At 43.7% G+C, this 20211-nt stretch overlaps 1 protein-coding gene across 1 annotated transcript in view; it reads right to left on the bottom strand.

The window, feature by feature from the left end:
* Nucleotides 1-406: 406 nt before the first annotated feature.
* Nucleotides 407-20211, bottom strand: part of LOC144097304 (uncharacterized) — a 32192-nt gene continuing 12387 nt past the window's right edge. Inside the window, exons 2-5 of the mRNA XM_077630047.1 lie at nt 12509-12657; nt 7877-7944; nt 6722-6805; nt 407-989 (exon numbers count right to left, since the gene is read on the bottom strand). Coding sequence (XP_077486173.1) covers nt 859-989; nt 6722-6805; nt 7877-7944; nt 12509-12657 — 432 coding nt within the window. The 3' untranslated portion in view covers nt 407-858. The remainder of the gene's footprint in view (nt 990-6721; nt 6806-7876; nt 7945-12508; nt 12658-20211) is intronic.

Genomic DNA, 20211 nt, shown 5'->3' with positions numbered 1-20211 from the left:
AAAAAACTAATAGTTTAAGATAGCATGTTTCGAATAGGTTGTGTAAGACCAGCATTTATTGTAACCGGCAAATGAGAAGATGCGAACAATAACAGGGCTGCATTTATATTTTGTTCATTGTTGTGGTGCAAGTATCTGCACTAGAGAGATCTAGTCTGTCGATCTTCGCGGAGAGTAGCACGTCCTTTTCTCTTCCGCCATTGTAATGTCTCGTGAGAGAGTTATAAGCCTTCACTGATGTGGTGGGTAGCACAAGAGGAAACTCTAGTCTGTTGAGCACTTGGTGTTGCGGCGCCACAAGACTGGCATGCACAAACCGCATGGACAGGACGAAGTGCTCAATGAATAGAGCAAATTTATTGGATGCACACAATATATATAATCAGCGTTACATGCGCTGCCCCGGCTGTGGTGCACAAACCGACCATAAGTAGTAAAATTAAGTGATAAACCTCAGAGATTAGAAAAGCGACCACAAGGCGCTGTAAGGGATAAAGCGGTATGCCTTTGAATTCCGCTGAAAAACTGGAACCACACCTTCCTCAACACGAAAATAAAAACGACAAATTTTTTTCACAATTACCTATTGCAGTTTTAGCGAAAACATTTACTCCGGGTGTGAATTTTTTATTGGCTTCGTTTGCATATTTGGCGTTCTTTGAGAATATGGCTCTAATTTATTTATCTCACTGCTTTCCTATATTCTGTCCCGGTGCACATTTTTAACATACAGATCCATGAAGCATCAGAATAAAAGTAAAGCCGCAGAAGAGGTGGGCATTGTCAGTTGTCAGGGGCTCACTAGGACGTCGACGGCATCAAGTTGCCTCTTGCTGAAGTTTCCGGAGCATCGAAGAGTCACTGGACTGCGTCTTTACAAATGGTTTTGGTCTGAAGATCAACGCCACTACCACAGATGTCCTTGAAGTTTTCGAGACAATGATCTGGTATCGAGTCTTTGTGCTCTTTGCTCACCCATAATGTGCATTCTGAAATATAAAGTGGCAGAGCGATTTGTTCAGTTTTGATAGATGTTCATTTTGAAGTTAAAAAGCATATGTGACGATTAAGTAAAAAGTGTAGAACCCTTGCAATTGTAAGGTGCACCCATCCTGTATTAGCGTAGCTATTGTGAAAACTATGTCGCTAAATTCGCTGAGGTAAGGTTTTCCACTGATGTATACGTACTCGCAAGACATATTTTTTATGAATCAAGATTCTTACTTTCCACATTGCTGACATTTTCACCATAATGATTGCAAAAAGTGCGAAATTCGATGGACGTGCCCTGAGTTAGCGATAATTCCAGGATAAATGAGAAAACATAATCACACACCATAAACACCCCTCCTGCTCTTAAGCGGAAACTCAGTAGATCAATGACGAAAAAATGTTATTTGTCCACGAAGTCACCAAAGGAATCCAGTCCGCTGCGCTTAAAGACAATAGGTTATGGGGCCATCGGATTACATGCCCTGCACGCGCCCATTTCTTCGTCTTGATTTCGACTACGACGTCACTAACGCGCGTTCGTTTCCTGGCCCGCTCTGCCCTCTTTGTGTCTGTTAACGTTGCATTTGTCATTTTAATTTACATATCTCCCTGCGGTGTCGTTCAGTTGAACCATTTTTGTTAACCCCCGCCGTCTTGCCAATATGTGAGTACCGGTAAGATACTAGTGTTATATACCTTGGCTGTTATATACCTTACATACCCTGATTGACATCTGCGGTCACTATCTGCCGTCAATAGACGTACTCCTTTACCACTTACAGCTCCTGACTACCAATTGCAAACTGCTGTTCTCTTCTGAGAGTGTTGAACGCTACATTGTTTTTTGCATACTACTTTTGAGACGCACTGTTCAGCTCAGCTTCTCTAACTGATAATGCTTTGCAGTTTTTCTCCTCAGAGACTTAGCAAGGTAGTCCGATCAGTCAACTGCAAAATACAAAGATATTCGCAGTTACCTCTTATCCCCAACAGTTCCTAGTTGAGGCCTCTTATTACCTCCTGTAGAAAGGCGGTGATTAGCTTTGGCGAGATCGTGTCTCCCTGCTGACATCGTTCCTTAGAAGAATTTTATTTCAAACTTAAGTTGACTATTGTATCTGTGCAGCGGTTATAGATACTTTCCCTTCTATTAGTTTCCTATAATGCTCTTCTACACCCTAATTCCTCTTTCCTTGCATGGCAGCTGAGGTTCGTACAAAGTTAAGTATTTTCACCTCATCCGTAAAGGCTATATGTAGAGATCTGATATACTCTGCACATTTCTATATCAGTTGGTTAATAGTGGGAATATGATGTAATGTCGAGTTTTACGGACGCCTGCCTCATGATTCCGTTGATTGAAGTCTACGGCTGTACTGTCTCTATTAGCGAAGACTATAGTAAATATAAGAAAAACAATGGACAGTGAAACGAATGGTCCAATTTTTTAAGTCCTTGACATTTCGTTCACTCTCTATTAGGATCATATTAGCATTCCTTTAAGCTTCTGCTAGGCTCGAAGCGATCACGCCACACATGTAGGGAGGCTAGTTTTCCTAGCACTCACTCGCTTCCATCCGTCAACAGATCCGCTGTTACTTGACCCTCACCAACGACTTTCCCGCTTAGCATTCTCCTAAGGCTTTCTTTACTTCCTCTTACTTTACTGGTGGGATGTTGCATGTTGCATTTGCCGGCCCAATCCCGTTTCTTCTCACTTATGTTGCATAGATTGTTGCTAGGTCAGCTTTCATTTTTGATCCACTCTTGACGTCTTCTTGTCTTTTAATGGTACGCCTATTAATTTGGTTTCTACAACTATGAAGTTGAAGCTTTTTTTTTACCGCCACATTTCTGCTCATTACGGGTGTACCAAAGGGACACATTTTCTGCAGACGCTCAATTTCCTAAGTATGTATATTCCCTTACTGCTTTCCATGGCTCGGTTCGTATTGAAAACGGCTGTTCTCGTCCGTGGCAGTCGAAACCTACATTAGTTTTCTGCATATAATTATATCACCCTGCCTTCAGCTTTGACACCATAGACTTTTGATTGTGCTTCGCTTTCCGTCGCTATAGTTACTTAGCAGGGAAATTCCTTAAGTTAATTGCAGAAGACCAAGGTATTCAATAATATGTTATTTTCAACTGCTGTACATGCATATGTCTGAATATCTTCTGTGAACATGGGGGAAATAGAATTTTGCGCCATGCTAGAGCAGCACAAGATTTAACCGCATGTCTCAAAACACCGCAAGAAAAAGACAGCACAACGACAAAACAGCACAGAGAGAAAACAGCATGGTGACAAAACAGCACAGGCAAAAACAGTACGGCGACAGAAAACACGCAAAAACTGCACAACAAAACAGGACATCGGCGTAAGATGCAGCGCTGCTTGAGGGGTGAACTATCATTGCCACAACTGCAAACGATAATTCACAACTCATGCGGCAGCGACATCTGGAGTAAACAAGTTCTCGTTTCACAGAATCAGTAAGGAACAGGGTAAGGTAATTAATGTTTGCCCTCTCAAATATCGACTATTTTTATTGGCGGGTAACGGAATGAATAATGCTAAAGAAGTTTTGCGGGGTGCATCGATTCGGCCGGTTGACCTTCATGGTGCTTAATTCTGGCAAATACGCCCGACGTAGAGCTCTCTTTGCAGCAAAAGTTCTTGTTCTTAAAAACTCAGGCGTCCGGCATTTGAATCTGCAGCAATTTTGCTTGGAGCGAGCTACAGGCCTTCATACACAGAAAATATCCAGTATGTGATGCACATTATTAACAATAGCAGGATCGCCCGAGCCGATATTATCAGGTAGTTTGGTGTTTGACAAAAGCGCTGCACAGTGGTTGTGTCCGGCTTTTTTGTTACTTTGTTAAGTTGTGTCAGATGGTTACTTTACTTTTTGAAATGGGCTACACAGCTGACCTAAATATTCGTGCAACAGCTTGTATTTGTTGATTGTTTTATATTTAATCCTTTTTTCCTTTGAAGAAAATTACCTTAAAACATCACTTTTCGCAACATTTCCCCAAAGCTACTTTTTTCCCTAGGAACCTAATTTTATTAAAACAAAAATTTTCGCTCTTTTGACCCTTTTGCTAAGGAACCGCAAGAAAACGTAACAAACAAAGGTGGGAGTCTGCTGAGGGATAGTTGTAAGATGAACGCAGGAAATTTCTTTTCACAGGATGTTTATCGCCTAATTGCGATTAATGATTGGTAGGGTCCAGCAGAAGAAATAACAAGAATAAGGGATTGGTGCAAATAAGACAAGATAAACTACCCAGCGTGTTGTCCGCAAAGCAGATGCCCCGAGTAGATACAAAAAGAAATTAGACCATTGAAGCCAAGTAACTAAGGACTACATAACAACTAGTTCTCTCATTCGCGCACTGTTCAAGCTGCGTTGTGCCTCAGTGAATGAGCCAGCCCTGACTTTGTGTTGTGGTTTATCGTTTGCGGTTATAGCTATGAGAGTTCACCCCTCCAGCAGCACTGCACCTTAATTCGATGTGTTGTTTTGTGGCCGTGCTCTCTTTGTCCTGCGCTCTTCTGTCGTCATGCTGTTTATCGCTAAGCTGTTTTGTAGCTATGCCACTTTGTCCGGCGTGCTGTTTCGACGCGCATTGTTTTTTTCGTGTGCTGTTTTGGCGCCGTGTTGTTTTTCCTTGTGATGTTTTTGTGCGCTGCTCTGACGCAAGCTGCTTTGACATGTGCTGTTTTTTCGTGTCCGCATAGAATTCGGAAGGTCTTGTCACCCTGGCTGACACCCGCCACACCAGAAATTTTATAACTTTCGCCATAAAGGAAGGTAGCGGCAGTAAAGCCCTTATCCATGATTCCAGTACTGCCATATATGCCTCTGCTACAACCCGCTTTTGTAATGCCTTCATGACAATGGTAGTTTTGACTGAGGTAAACGCTTTCTCATAATCTATGAGGGCATATATACCGGTTAATTTTATTATGCGCATTTTATTACCTGAATAATGGTCTGAATATTGTGAATAGACGCATGACGTTTATAAACCTCGGAATGGTCGTGTGGATACCAGAGGTTTAAGGTTTTTTGCGATTCTGTTAGTATTAACTTAGTAAATATATCTTAAGCAGCGGACTGCAAGCCAATTAGTATGCAGATTTTAAGTGCTTTGCCATCCACTTTAACATTTATTAAATAAATGTTACATCTATTTCAAGCTTCCAGTACCATCGGGGGTTACTAGCACAACCTCCCCACCGTCCTCAATATGTCTGCAGTTGCCTGATGTTCTCTGACCTCACTTTGAGCAGAAGAAAAACACCTCGTGCTCAGGCGCTTTTTGGCCGCAAAAGCCGTTACGCCACAAAAATCTATCGTCATCATCACATCAGGAAATGCTTGGCTTCCAGCATATAAGACTTTTTATGGTGGTTACGTTAGGCTTATGGACCATTTTCATAGCTGTTTGAGATACATTCTATTGATGAAGTTAGGGGCTTGAAAGCCTTACATGTAATGCATTGCTGGCTTTAGAACTCACCAGCATACGGATTAGTTGCTCTACCTCCTACCTCTGGTAGGCACTCCACAATAAAATGAGGGAGATTATATTTCAGTGCTTCAACGCTAAGGTCCTCGCCTTCTACTAAAACGGTACACCTGTCCTTCAGGGACATTGTTAATTCGTTTACATTTCCAGTGACCGCTAACTAAATTATAATCGTCTTTACTAGCTTCCTCCGGTCCAGTTAGTGTGCAGGCTAATCTGAGACCTTAACATAGTACGGTAAGTAAATCCTATCTGCCGTGCTGCTCCACATTCTGCTCAATCCAAGGACGAGCGCAACAGATTATTTGTGCTGATTTTTTAGTCTGGCTATTCTGCCGTTTCTGGGAGAAGGTATTTAAGCTTCCTAACTTTTTCGTCCTGCGAAGTCAGTAATGTTTCATCTCTGCTATTATTAAAACGTATGTTATTCTGCGCCATTGATTGCCCTAACTCTTCACTAGCGTTGCATTGAGCTCGCCTGTCAGTGTATTATACTGTCCGTTTACTTACTCATTGACTATTCCACATCCCTGTTCGAGGTTTAGACAATCTGGTCAATATCTGCGGATGCAAGCGCGTAGGCCTGTGCCAATTTAGATTTGTAACTGTAGTACACCTAACTGCAAAAACTGTTGCTCTGTCGTTAGTGGTTTTTTAGTTGTGTAGAGATAATTTATGTTGCCACCAACATCCTCACTGATTCTCGTCCATTGTAAGGAAACAGCAAAACAGTGGCGACACATTGACAATATAAGAGCTGAAAAATAAAGGCTATTGTAAATGTGACTTTGTATGCTGTTCTTTAAGCCACGATAGAACAGTTAAAGCTCTTGCTCTGGTAGCAGGTGCGTAATCCACATTTCGCATAGACACTCACATTTACGAATAGAAATGAATGCCCACGTTCTCGGTAGTTTTCACTCAGAAGATAGCAGCTCTATATTTTTGTTCATACACCACCTTACGTCCTTGAGGACTTTGTAAGTGGTGACTAGTTCCCAACTTATCACCTGGGGACGCCGTTCTGTTTCCGAAGTTTATCACTGGCCACAAGGGCATCCAAAAAATCAGACGTAGATTCCTAGAGAAATGATTTGTGTCTAACTGATTTCGATCATAAGCTCGAAAGTTTGTTACGCACTGCCTGTCCTATTAGATCTCTCGTATCTTCATATTGACTTACGGTCTCCAATGGTAGACATCTCTAATATGACGCAGCTCTCGTTGTCAAAGTAGTCGGAATGACCAACAAGAACCTCACCAGGTCCTGCGGTGAAAGCAATAGAATACATCAGCAGTTGATATTGCTCACCTAGTGAGACAGCGCTAAGCATGAGACCTTAGGCTTCGGTAGTTTTTTTCCTGCTGAGATAAATGATGGATCAATGAAATCGGAATTCGTCAAGATGGAGTAGATTTGTGATAATGAAGTGATTCCTCATTTGCTTCCGTGCGGATACAAAAGGAACCTATGCAGATTTGAACAAATCTTTACAATATCTTTTTGATACCTGCATAGGTTTGCTTTCTAGCCGATTTTTGCCTGGGTAGATGCTGATGAGAAGTTACTTTCTCACTATCGGGCTATATTAGCTGGACAATTTATTTCTTGTAATAGTGCGGTAAGAATAAAAGTGGTGTGCTTAAATTCTCCCGATTGTCCTTCACAAATGTTTTGCGCGGTATTCACTGCGTGCTCTGGCACAGCTCAGCAAAGGACACCAGTTGAGTTGACACTGTATTTGCTGATGTTGTACTTATCGTATAAAATAAGAGAAGAAACGCTACAATTGTTGAAACACGCACCACCATTAGTTATTATTTTGCTCCTATTTTTTATTCATTTCACAAATGCACAACTTTTTAAAATTACTGCAAGCACGCTCTATGGATTGTTCATATAATTTTTATGCAACCGTTTGTCTGCTTCGTGAAGATGTCACTTAATACAATTTATATTGCATTTACCTTGATTATCCATCATGTATACGATTTCAGGTCTTGCGTTTTGTCCAGAGCTGTGCACAGGTTAGTTGCAGCAACGTTGAGCACACACACGTTTATGCCCTGCAGCCGTGCTTTTATGCACCTTTATATTTATGTATTCAATACATTTCGTGGGATGCTCTGCTTTGTATTGTATTGCGCTCCGGGTGTTAGCAGTTTTACAGTAGCTGATTTTATTTCCAAGTGATGCAGAGGAAAAGTCAACAAAAACATTGAGTTGAACTTAATAAGCTACACCATGTGCTAAGATTTTGTGGATTTATGAGGAATGCATTAGTGAAATGGCAACACAATATTGTTCGCACAACAAAGACAAAGAAGACTGGCTTACTTGTGGAAGAATTGAAAAGAAAAACGTCAGGTTTGTCCGTGGCCCAGAGGTGAACTGGAAAATTTATTCTGTAAAAGCAAATATAGATATTGAACTATTTATTTTTAGACTTGTGTACCTAAATTGGGAACGGTTTTTATTTTGCTCTGGATGCTTCAATAAGCATACGCTACACCTCTATCGAAACCCCTATGTGCATTTATGCGTGACTTATGAACTCAGGTGTTACATACGAGCTATATGTGTGACAAATTTGTCTTCTATGAACTCGGATGCAGCACGTACGTACGTGTCAAGATATGTGCCCCGCATGACACATGTATGTCTCATACGAGCTCAAATTTCTCAAAAAGGTATTTCGTATGAACACATTTGTGCAGCTTATTACCTATAATTGTCGAGAAATGTGCCTTGCATCAACACATGTGCTTCTTTTCTTTAACATTGTAACAATGTTTACAAAGTCGAGGGTTGGACGGAAGCCCGTCTGGTCGGGGGCGTACATGAAGAAGAAGGCAGAACACTGACAAAATAAAAAGGAATACTTAAATGACGTTTCGGCTCCCACACGGCAGCCTTGGTCACAAACAGAAACAGACGTCAAAGGGTGGCTATTTAAGCTTGATAATGTGCCCCAAGCAGCAGGCGTATGCACTAGGAGGTGCCCCGTCAGTCAATTAAGAGTGTGTTCGGTTGTCTGAATGATTAAGGATTCTAGATTTAAACGGCTTTGAAGATTCTTTTCTGCTTTTAAAAACAGAAAAGAATATCCAAGGCCGTTTATATCTAGAATCATTAATCATTCAGATAACCGAACACACTCTTAATCGCACTTTTTTAAAACCAGAAAAGAATCTCCAAAGCTGTTTATATCTAGAATCCTTAATCATTCAGACAACAGAACACACATTTAATTGCACTGACGGGGCACTGCCTAGAGCATACGCCCGCTGCCTGGGGCACAATTTCAAGCTTAAATAGCCAGGTTTTCACGTCTGTAACTGTTTATGATCAAGGCTTCCGTGTGGGAGCCGAAACGTTATTTAAGCCTTCATTTTTATTTGGCCGGTGCTCTGCCTTTTTCTCAATGTTTACTAAGGCCGTCATTCAGGCATCTTGCACTTTGATCTATGTAATTTTTTCCCGTGCCAGTGGCATGCTGTACACAGTCAATCCCGTACACTCCACTACGTCACATGTTTAGTTGTGCACCAGCCTTTTGCAAATTGAGAACACCAGGACCCTCCAAAAAAGGGTGGATGCACTTACTGTCCGGCGTTGGCCCTCTGTCCAGTCCCCCTCTGTCTGTCCAGTTACCTTTTGGCCGTTCCTAGAGTACACTAATACTGAAGGTAACTGCGCAAAACCAGCTAGCCCTATTCACAGGTGTATCACGTCACATGTCGAAGCAGACGTCATGATCGATACTGGAGGCTAATTTCAGAAGAGTTAGTGATCGTCGAAGTGGTGTGATAAGTGCATATTCTAATAGCCTAAAACTTATACAAAAAAACAATCTTAGCAGTCTGCCAAGCAAATGGTGCCCTATTGCTCGTCGTCATCTGCTGGTGGCAAACAGCGCAACGACGCGGAATGAGTGGAAGAAAATACAGGACAAGCGCTGACTCACAACTGAAATTTATTTAAGGAAAGCAGTACATTTTATAGAAAAAGTGGCCAACTTATCAGGTAGTACATAGACAAAACTCAAGTTTCTACGTGGCATCGAGGAATGCAACCTCACTGTCATATAATGAAATAGATGGCTTACTGACACATAACCTTGTTTTTTTCTTCATGTCATCTGCGTTGTTATCCTAACTAGGTTCATGGCAGAAACAAGTCCTGTCCCACATCTCTCCAATTGTACATGCTGTACGTGACGCCTCTTGAAATGCACTTACTTATCAGAAGAGAGCATCGGTTTCTTACATACGCATTACATTACCTACCCATGAACAATTCTTCTTTTAATTTCGCATAGGGTATCGTAACGTGCGTTTATTTTGTGACTAACTTCTCTGGGTTCCTTTCTCTCAAATTGACACCCATTACTTTCCGTAGAGAGCTCGCTTTCCTGTGGCCAATTTAGTCGCCATCATTTTCGTTAGGCTCAATGTTTCGGCCCCATTTGTTGAGATCATTAGAAAAAAGCCTTAATATAATTTCTGCTTTGTGGATTTTGATAAAGTGATATTCACAACCTGGCAGCTCCTGCTAATTGCACTACACCCCAATGTTTTTTCGCCGTCTTGGTCCGGATCTCCCATTAATGCCCACCCTAAGTAGGCATACAGCATTTCCACTAACAATTTTTCGCTGGCTATGGTAGGCTGTTGCGCCATTCTGAGAACGTTGCGCAGTATTTTAAAACTCTTCCTATTATCTTTAGGTCCACCTCACGGCTTTTCCTGTTTAGATCCTTGGTGATACTTTGCAATTTGACCCCTGAGTTTGTAAGGCACTGTTGTCAGCAAATCAGATATTGATAAGGCATTCTTCATTACTTTAACCCCCCCCCCCCCCCATTCATCCAAAACCAGTTACCTAAAAAACTCCTTAAAATAAACTCTAGAACATCTCCAAGCAAAAACTTAAATCTTAAATTCAACATTTCGGAGCCGACAAGCGTTGGTGTTAGTTTGAAAGTTCTTGCGATCGACTTCAAAAAGAAACTGTATTCAACCTGGATCCGTCTCTGACGTCTGAAGTTGCTGAGTCGAGATTAAAGCTCGGCCAGGTATTTTTGTCTCCAGCAGGTGCCTGACATTGGAAAAGAGCAGGGCTCAGTGTTGGGCGTAGTGTCCCGGCACCTCTAGCAATGCCGCTGATCGGAGGCGTGTAGCAATATGCGTCAGTTGAAGTTCGGTGATAGCTGTCTCGCGTGGACAGGTCCAGTTCGAGGATATTGCGTGTATGCACAGGAGAATACTCGCAGGATATATGCGCATAACTAAACTTGCCTTTCGAACAGGTGCCCCTTTCGAAACGGTGACGCAAAGGATACAAGAACGATACACGCGTGAGTCTGTGCCATCTATGCTTGTGTTGTTGTTTAATTCAACCTTTGGCAAACTTACAATTTGGTAAACTTAGTTTTGTGGCCTACGCTCCTATGCCGCGTTTCGGCAGCAATATTGTCAACGCGAACGCATATAGCTCTAGTGTCGTGTTTCTGCCACAATGTTGTCGACGACAACGCATGCAGCGCACAACACTGTCGCTACTTCCACATAGCTCAAAGCGCGAATATTAGTTTCATACTAGTACTAGCTGATGAAGAAGACGACGTGCAATGCACAGAGCTAGAGTGTGTTGCCTTTTAGCACAAGGGACGTTTGCTGCGGCTCACAGCGTTGTGCTCTCGTGCAGTGGACAGCGAACCTGTAACCGCCGCCGTGGTTTCCAATCTTAGTCACAGGCATTTATTTGATTTTTTTTCCTTTCTTTCACTTGGAACAAATCCACAAACATCTCAAGCTTATATTCATTTGTTTAGGCAGAAACTCACAAACATCGAGAACTAATAAACTGCAAATTCTTGCCCGGGGTCCACCCATAGGGACAGGTTTTTCGCAGTAATAGATTTTCCCGTCAGTCATATTCCCAGCCATGCTGTCTGTATTAGACCTGTAAAATTATAAATAAGGAAAAACAGAACCACCGGCGAATGAGCGTCCCTGGAAAAGCAGTGAGAAGTGTTCGCTCCGTTTTTTTTTTTGCGAGCTTTGTCTTTGTAACTAGCAAGCACAGGCGTTCTTATATTCCAAAAAGAGAAACTCAATAAAAACTGTCGCTTATTGAAATGATAGTGCATGCCCGTCAGACAGTCCGGCATATAAACTAGATAAGCATGAAACATGCTTTTTTGTTAATACTGCCGCTGGAAATCCTCACAGTGGAGAAAGCTGTGTAGTTTTGCATACAGTATTGCAATCATCGCCCTTTAGGAGAATACCTGTCACATAAGCGGGTGGTCCATATTTAGAGGAAGGGGTTCTACTTCAATTCAGGATAATGAAGTGCGCTATGGAAGCGAAAAAAAGATGCGTGTAAAATTAAGGAACGGAAATACGGCAGATTCGCTCAGAGAACAAACGCGGGTTAATGATATTCTAGACGAATTCAAGAAGAAATGTGCATCCCCAGGGCATGTAAATTAATGCCAAGATAACCGACGGTCATGAAGGAAACGGACTGAATGCGAACAGGAGGCAAGCGTAGCAAGGGGCGGCAGACAGTTTTGCGGCTGGATCAGACAAAGAAGTTTGCGGGAATAAGAGCGTCGCATTTGGCGCAGTAGACATTCAATTGGAGAGTTGCTGGAGAGGCCTTTGTTCTGCAGTGGACGTAGTAAGGCTGATGATGATGGCGATTAAACAAAAGCAACACACTGAAATGAGCACTCTACACTGGCTGTTACTGTCTTTGCACAATACACCGATCAACTCAGGTAAATTCTTCAGCCGAACAGTGGGCATTGCAAACAAGCCTCTTCTGCTTAGGTTGTCGCCTTTCCAAAACGTACGTCATACTTGTCCCAAAATCCACTCGAATAAAGCCTCGCTCGATGTGCCCCAAGCGTCGAACTTTACTATTTCAGAAGCATGCGTGATATGTGTAAAACCTGACCTTTCTCCGGTGGCACCCTGCAAAGACCAGAGGTACGTGGCACTCCAGCCTTCAGGGTCGTACTGTGTCCTCTTAGTTGTCAAGCAGTCGAGGACATCATCATTGTCAATGTCCATCACGGCAACGGCGTCCCCAAAGAAGGCTACAATCTGCGCATGGAGAGCTCCATTACCATGTGACCACTGAACCTGATTTCCAATTCCGAGAGAAACTTCGCGTAAATGAGTTATGCCTTTGTACTAGGAAAGCGCTCCGTTACGGAATCTGTGTAGAACTCCATATTTCACGTGTGTGTGGAATCTGTGTAGTACTCCTGATTTTCTTATGCTTTGGAAATTGGAGAATTGTACATTGGAGTCCCCCGTGGGTGCATTGTTTCCATCTGAACGTTGCCCACTTGCAAAAATGACAGAATGAACTAGAGTATTTTATTTCGCAAGGATTCCCAGTAGAGCCCTGCACGGGCTCGGGCCAGCCTGAGAGGCCGGGATAAAAATTGTGCCTTTGGACAGGCCAGTGACGGGTACGGGCCAGTACGTAGCTTTGTTTGGTTTTTCGTTCAATAATGCAGGTGAACTACTCTTTTGGGTGTTCTAGAAGCGGCACGGATGAAGTAGGGTCATGGTGTTGAGAAAAAGTATTCCTCCGCGCTTAGTTACTTTTATGAAGTCGGGAGTTCGACGAAAACTCGTCTGGTCGGGGACAAACATGTTGACGAAGAAGAAGGAGCGCCGACCAAAGAAAACAAAAACAAAAACAGACGTTCCGGCTCCCGCACGGGAGCCTTGTTCACATTGAAATGAAGCAAGCAGCTCAGTGGCATTATATATGCTTGAAAAGAGGGCGCAGGGAGCGTGCGTAGATTGGGTTAAGATTTCCATCGTTGCGGTTGAGGGTGTGACTAGTAGTTTGGATGATTAATGATTCCAAGTGCAGGCGAGGGTATAGCTTCTTTTCCGTTGAAAGCACGTGTGCCCGACCCCAGTAGATGTCATGGCCTGTAGATACTGCGTGCTCGGCGGTAGCATTTGAATCCACTTTTTTGTTACGTACATCGTTACTATGTTCTTTTAGCCGCCTCTCGAAATTTCCGGTTTCGCCAATGTATGCGTAGTCACAGTCGGAACAAGGAACCTTGTACACTACGCCTGGATATTTTTCTCTGGGAAGGGGGTCTTTGACATTTACCAACGCATGGCGCAGTTTTCTTTCGGAACGTGGGCGATATGAACACCAAAGGTGCGCACGATGCGTGCTAAAGCCTCGCTTAGTCCGGGAGCATAGGGCACGGCAGCACGTTTCAAGGGTGACAGAGGAGTATCGCTTGCTGGGCGACATAACTGTTTTTCCACAGATTGCACAAATGAGGTCGGGTAGTTGTTGCTTGAAAGTTCTTGTCGTACAGTTTGAAAATCAATGGTCTGGTCTTCCAGGGAGCTTCAGATGCGTTGCGATCGTTTGTACAAGGACATAACGACTGATTTCTTCTGTGTAGCAGGGTGAACCGAATTAAATTTAAGGTATCTTCCGGTGTGAGTCGGTTTTCTATAAACGCTGAAACTGAGCTTATTGCTGTCCCGCCTTATCAATATATTCAGAAAGGGCAACGCACCATTCGCTTCTTCTTCGGTAGTGAACTCTATTGCTCGTTCTATAGAATTCAAATGGTGCGAGAAGGCGGCTAAGTCAGAACTACGAATCAGGCAAAAGCAGTCGTCAACATATCTCAGGAAAATTCTAGGAGGTGCTTCACTCTGCTGTGCACCAACGGCTCAGCCTCTGCTCTCTACGGTCTACCGAAGGTGCACAAACCTAGTATGCCCATGCGCCCCATCGTAGACTACAGTCGGTCCCCTCTTCACAGTCTATCCAGCTACCTCCATCGTATCCTCTCCCCTCTTGTCAGCCTTGGCTCAACGCACGTTCGCAACTCGACTGATTTCATCAAGAAGGTAAGCGACATAGCAACGGACGATGACGAGCTCATGGTCTCGTTTGACGTCAAGTCGCTTTTCACATGTGTTCCTGTCGACCTGGCCGTACAAGTCTTCACTGCTGCTCTCGAAGCTGACAACTCTCTACCTAAACGAACCCCCATTGAAGTTCTGGATCTCCGTAGACTCCTGCAGTTCTGCCTGGATAATACTTATTTCGTCTTCCAAGAACGCTTTTACCGTCAACTTCAGGGCACACCTATGGGTGCCTCTTTATTAGTGACCGTCGCTAACCTCTGTATGGAATCCGTCGAGCGCCGTGCCCTTGAAACGTTTGCATCACCTCCTAGAATTTTCCTGAGATATGTTGACGACTGCTTTTGCCTGATTCGTAATTCTGACTTAGCCGCCTTCTCGCACCATTTTAATTCTATAGAACGAGCAATAGACTTCACTACCGAAGAAGAAGCGAATGGTGCGTTGCCCTTTCTGAATATATTGATAAGGCGGGACAGCAATAAGCTCAGTTTCAGCGTTTATAGAAAACCGACCCACACTGGAAGATACCTTAACTTTAATTCGGTTCACCCTGCTACACAGAAGAAATCAGTCGCTATGTCCTTGTTCAAACAATCGCAACGCGTCTGCAGCTCCCTTGAAGACCAGACCATTGATTTTCAAACTGTACGACAAGAACTTTCAAGCAACAACTACACAACTACCCGACCTAATTTGTGCAATCTGTGGAAAAACAGTTATGTCGCCCAGCAAGCGATACTCCTCTGTCACCCTTGAAACATGCTGCCGTGCCCTATGCTCCCGGACTAAGCGAGGCTTTAGCACGCATCATGCGCACCTTTGGTGTTCATATCGCCCACGTTCCGACAAGAAAACTGCGCCATGCGTTGGTAAATGTCAAAGACCCTCTTCCCAGAGAAAAATATCCAGGCGTAGTGTACAAGGTTCCTTGTTCCGACTGTGACTACGCATACATTGGCGAAACCGGAAATTTCGAGAGGCGGCTAAAAGAACATAGTAACGATGTACGTAACAAAAAAGTGGATTCAAATGCTATCGCCGAGCACGCAGTATCTACAGGCCAAGACATCGACTGGGGTCGGGCACACGTGCTTTCAACAGAAAAGAAGCTATACCCTCGCCTGCACTTGGAATCATTAATCATCCGAACTACTAGTCACACCCTCCACCGCAACGATGGAAATCTTAACCCAATCTACGCACGCTCCCTGCGCCCTCTTTTCAAGCATATGTAATGCCACTGAGCTGCTTGCTTCATTTCAATGTGAACAAGGCTCCCGTACGGGAGCCGGAACGTCTGTTTTTGTTTTTTGTTTTCTTTGGTCAGCGCTCCTTCTTCTTCGTCAACTTAGTTACTTTTAGCGTCCGCTATAGTTTCATGCTCCGCAGGCGAGAAAATTTAGAAGTAATGCTATATTATTCAAACTGTTGCCTGACACCTCTCGGAAATCTAAGATACCCAGAGCTAAAATATTTCCAACTGGTGAACAAATGCTCTTCCATTTTTGCCAACACGGAGTCATAGACAGGTAGAGCGACATTGATCAGCGTGCACCACTGCGCTATGTCCAAGTCATTTCGGACGCACACTCCTCGCCGCTTTGAACGATGCAAGAGAAGCTTAAACGGAAATGCGCAAAATCCAGCCTCGGGCTCCAATAAAGCGGTGTATTTAATTACATTTTGCAACACATGACTCATGGCTGAATTGCGGGAGTGCATTCGCGTACAACACCGGTGATTTGGATGTTTCAGTTATCATTAGCGCACGCCGTCAGATCTCCTAAAAGGTGCCCTGCCGTTGCTCGGTTTTGTGGTAGCAATATCGACTGCACAGTTGCAGTTTTGTAAGAACCGCTGGTTAAGGGCCAAAGTTCGATAAGGAGCCCTCTGTTTCGGTATCCTTTCACAATCTGCCTTCTCCGACCCAAAACGGGTGTTCAAGTTGCGAGAAATGCCATCGGGGAAGAGCATGTTTGTTTAGAGCACTTCGGATCTTCAAACGCAGACTGCACAATAAACAGGCGCTTTTCTCATTTTTCGTATAAGTAGAAAAGAAGCTATGAGTCAACCAACTTAGTTATACTCATAAAAAAAAGAACTGTCACTGCGACGGGTTCGAGAACGTTTTATATTTAGACAGCACCGCCGTGAAAGAAAGGCCGCCGCCGTCTGAAAGTCGTTGAAGTAACGAGCGTTAGCTGTTTTGGTTTACTAGATGAAGAAAGCGAAGAAGAACGCGCCGCTCGTCTCGAGAAACGAAATGTAATAAATACCATTTGAAACTAGGTGGGTTGCCACCATGCTGGCTATGCGTGCACGCACGCAGCCTAGCGGAGCGATCGCTTCCTAGCGCCATCTATCAGAGAAATTACGATGCACGTCAACCCATTGTCGAGTTGCACCCCTCAGAATACGTCCCAAATGAAATTTGCTACGTTTGGGGGGTCAACTAGGGCATAGAATGCGGCTTGCGGTGCGATATGCTAGCGCTTCAATTAGTAATTTCATGTATACAGTTTGATTGTGGCTTTATTTCTATACCAGAACCCATACGGTTTTATTTGCCTACCATAGTCGGTATGCAACTGTCCGCGGATGGGTGCCCGTTGTTGTCTGAGTATATGTAGCGGAACGAATATATACAGAGAGGTGGTTGTATCGCCACCATGATATCTGATACCTTATTTAATATATATGATTTAATATATGATTTAATATATGATATGATATCTGCAGCGGGTCCTTGAACTTAAAATATTAATCTTATTTTAGGATAATGGTGGAGTGCTTGGCTTGAAGCACTCTGGCACGGGTTGGCCCGGTATTGCACTTCCTCCGGGATCGGCCCGGGGCGTATAAGCGCGGCGCGTCTTCTCTTTCACTCTTTACTCTCCTATCCTTTACCCCCTCCTACTTTCGGCACCTGGCAGCGAGCATGGCTCGGCTTGAGACAGTAGGCAGGCCCGTGCACTTTCCTTTTCCTTCTTCCTCTCAGCAAGATCAGTCAGTCAGTCAGACGAATATATACATATATAGAGGTCCCGTAACAGGATAGTTTTCCTACCTGTTCCATAATGTTTAAATAGCACTAAGCAACAACGACGAAGAACGAAGGGAACATAAACAACGGCGCTGATCTTACGACTAAATTTTATTTGAAGTAAGCATGTCAATTTATGCGTGCACCGGAGCTACGCACATGCCCATGGTCAAACACAGATGTACTCATTGAAAATGCAAATAAATATAAAGGCGTATCAAAGGCTAATGCATTTGTCGCCGATATGCTATCCCCTGTGCAACTGACTCGTTTCCTTGGTGATTAGGATTACAGAAAGTGTGCTCACGCAACTGCTTGTCTTTCTGTTGATATGGAAGGCCTCTGCTATCTCCAGAGAGTGCCGATCATTGTGCACAAACAACACTTCCGTGTCTACAAAATACGGTGTGCATTGACACGTGAAGCAATGGTTGGCTAAGTTAGTCTCTTTTTTTCCGAACGAATGGGCGTGCTGCATGAGGCGAACATTAATACATCGGCTGTACTGACCTATGTATGTACGTGAGACTACAAGACAACGAGATATGGTAGACAATGCCAGTCCTGCACGGGACATATTGATTGTAATGGTTGATTCTACAGCTTTTCCGCTTTCTATGTCCTTCGTTTCTTTCTTTTTTTTCTTTGTACTGCAGCTCCTACTTTACATAGTTTATTAGGAACTGAAAAAAGGACATTAACTCCGTACTTAGCCCCCAGTTTTTTAAAGCGGTGTGACAGGTTGTGAACATATGGTATGACAGTCACTCTCTTTCCTTTTGACTAGACTGTACATCTGAGGTGCGCTCAGATGATTTCAACACTTTTAACACTTTATCAGCACTTGATACAATAACCGAGTCCGGGTATCCTGCTTCCCTGCACTTGCGCACTTGGGCTAGGAGACTGCTGCTCATTTGATGAAGACAAGATTTATTTACTGCCATACTTAAACAACTAGTAACAATTCCAGCTTCAACAAGTTTGGAATGGAACGACTTATAGTTCATTAGGGGCTTCTCGCTCCGAGGGGAATATTGCGAACACACTTGGTCTGGCTCAAAAGTCAGTCTCAAAAAAAAAAATTTCAAGACATTTTTCTGAGGGACTTCATGCGTAAAATTCAGTCCCGAGCCATTCTGTCTAAAAAACCAATAACTCATGACACAAATTAAAGATCTAAGGGCCTACCAAAATCCAGGAAGTCATCCGGGTAACGGAAAATGCGTGTGACTCTTCAGGCTATATTATTCGACACTTGTCTATCAACCCGGCTCAGAAATATATTTCTGAGGATAGGGGCTATTCTAGCGCCTATGCAGACTCCCGACTTTTAAGTAAAACTGTAGTTTGGGCGAGTTGGTTAATGTTGAAAGAAAAACTGGTAATGGCGCAAGAAACGGGGACACAGAAGGCACACAAAACACAGGACTGACGCCAACTTGCAACTAGGGTTTATTGCACCTAGCCTGACTCTTGTACCACAACCATGCCATATCAACAAATGCGTAAACGTTGTACATACCAAACGGCAATTCATGCGAACACTGGCAACAAAGTAACGCTGCTCACTACAGAATCTAATCAACACAGAGCTTGGGAAGCCAACTTCTTTTCTGGCCAGCAGAAATAATAACAACATCATCCAAGGGGCATGAGAAGTCCACACTATCAAATTATGAAACGCGTGAAGAAGGCGAAAAAAAGCACGGATTGAACGACCAGGAGATAAAAACACGTGAAAAAAGATGACAATAAGGAGAGATGGATGGATGGATGGATGGATGGATGGATGGATGGATGGATGGATGGATGGATGGATGGATGGATGGATGGATGGATGGATGGATGGATGGATGGATGGATGGATGGATGGATGGATGGATGGATGGATGGATGGATGGATGGATGGATGGATGGATGGATGGATGGATGGATGGATGGATGGATGGATGGATGGATGGATGGATGGATGGATGGATGGATGGATGGATGGATGGATGGATGGATGGATGGATGGATGGATGGATGGATGGATGGATGGATGGATGGATGGATGGATGGATGGATGGATGGATGGATGGATGGATGGATGGATGGATGGATGGATGGATGGATGGATGGATGGATGGATGGATGGATGGATGGATGGATGGATGGATGGATGGATGGATGGATGGATGGATGGATGGATGGATGGATGGATGGATGGATGGATGGATGGATGGATGGATGGATGGATGGATGGATGGATGGATGGATGGATGGATGGATGGATGGATGGATGGATGGATGGATGGATGGATGGATGGATGGATGGATGGATGGATGGATGGATGGATGGATGGATGGATGGATGGATGGATGGATGGATGGATGGATGGATGGATGGATGGATGGATGGATGGATGGATGGATGGATGGATGGATGGATGGATGGATGGATGGATGGATGGATGGATGGATGGATGGATACGGCTGAACCCTTTACATCGGGCGGTGGCTCAAGCCACCTAGCCATGTCTTGTGAAATTTTACTCCTGTCTTGCTTTTAGCCACCAATCAGATAACCTTCGCTTGGTTACTTCTAACCTCTTAAAATCCACTTTCCCTTCACTATCCCTAAACCCCAATGCCTTGGGTAAGTCAGCCCCGCTGCCTTCCACTGTAGGGTGAAGCCCTTTACA

Source organism: Amblyomma americanum, chromosome 7, assembly GCF_052857255.1.
Source record: "Amblyomma americanum isolate KBUSLIRL-KWMA chromosome 7, ASM5285725v1, whole genome shotgun sequence".
NCBI classification, from domain to species: domain Eukaryota; kingdom Metazoa; phylum Arthropoda; class Arachnida; order Ixodida; family Ixodidae; genus Amblyomma; species Amblyomma americanum.
This window is presented reverse-complemented; position numbering and strand designations above follow the sequence as displayed.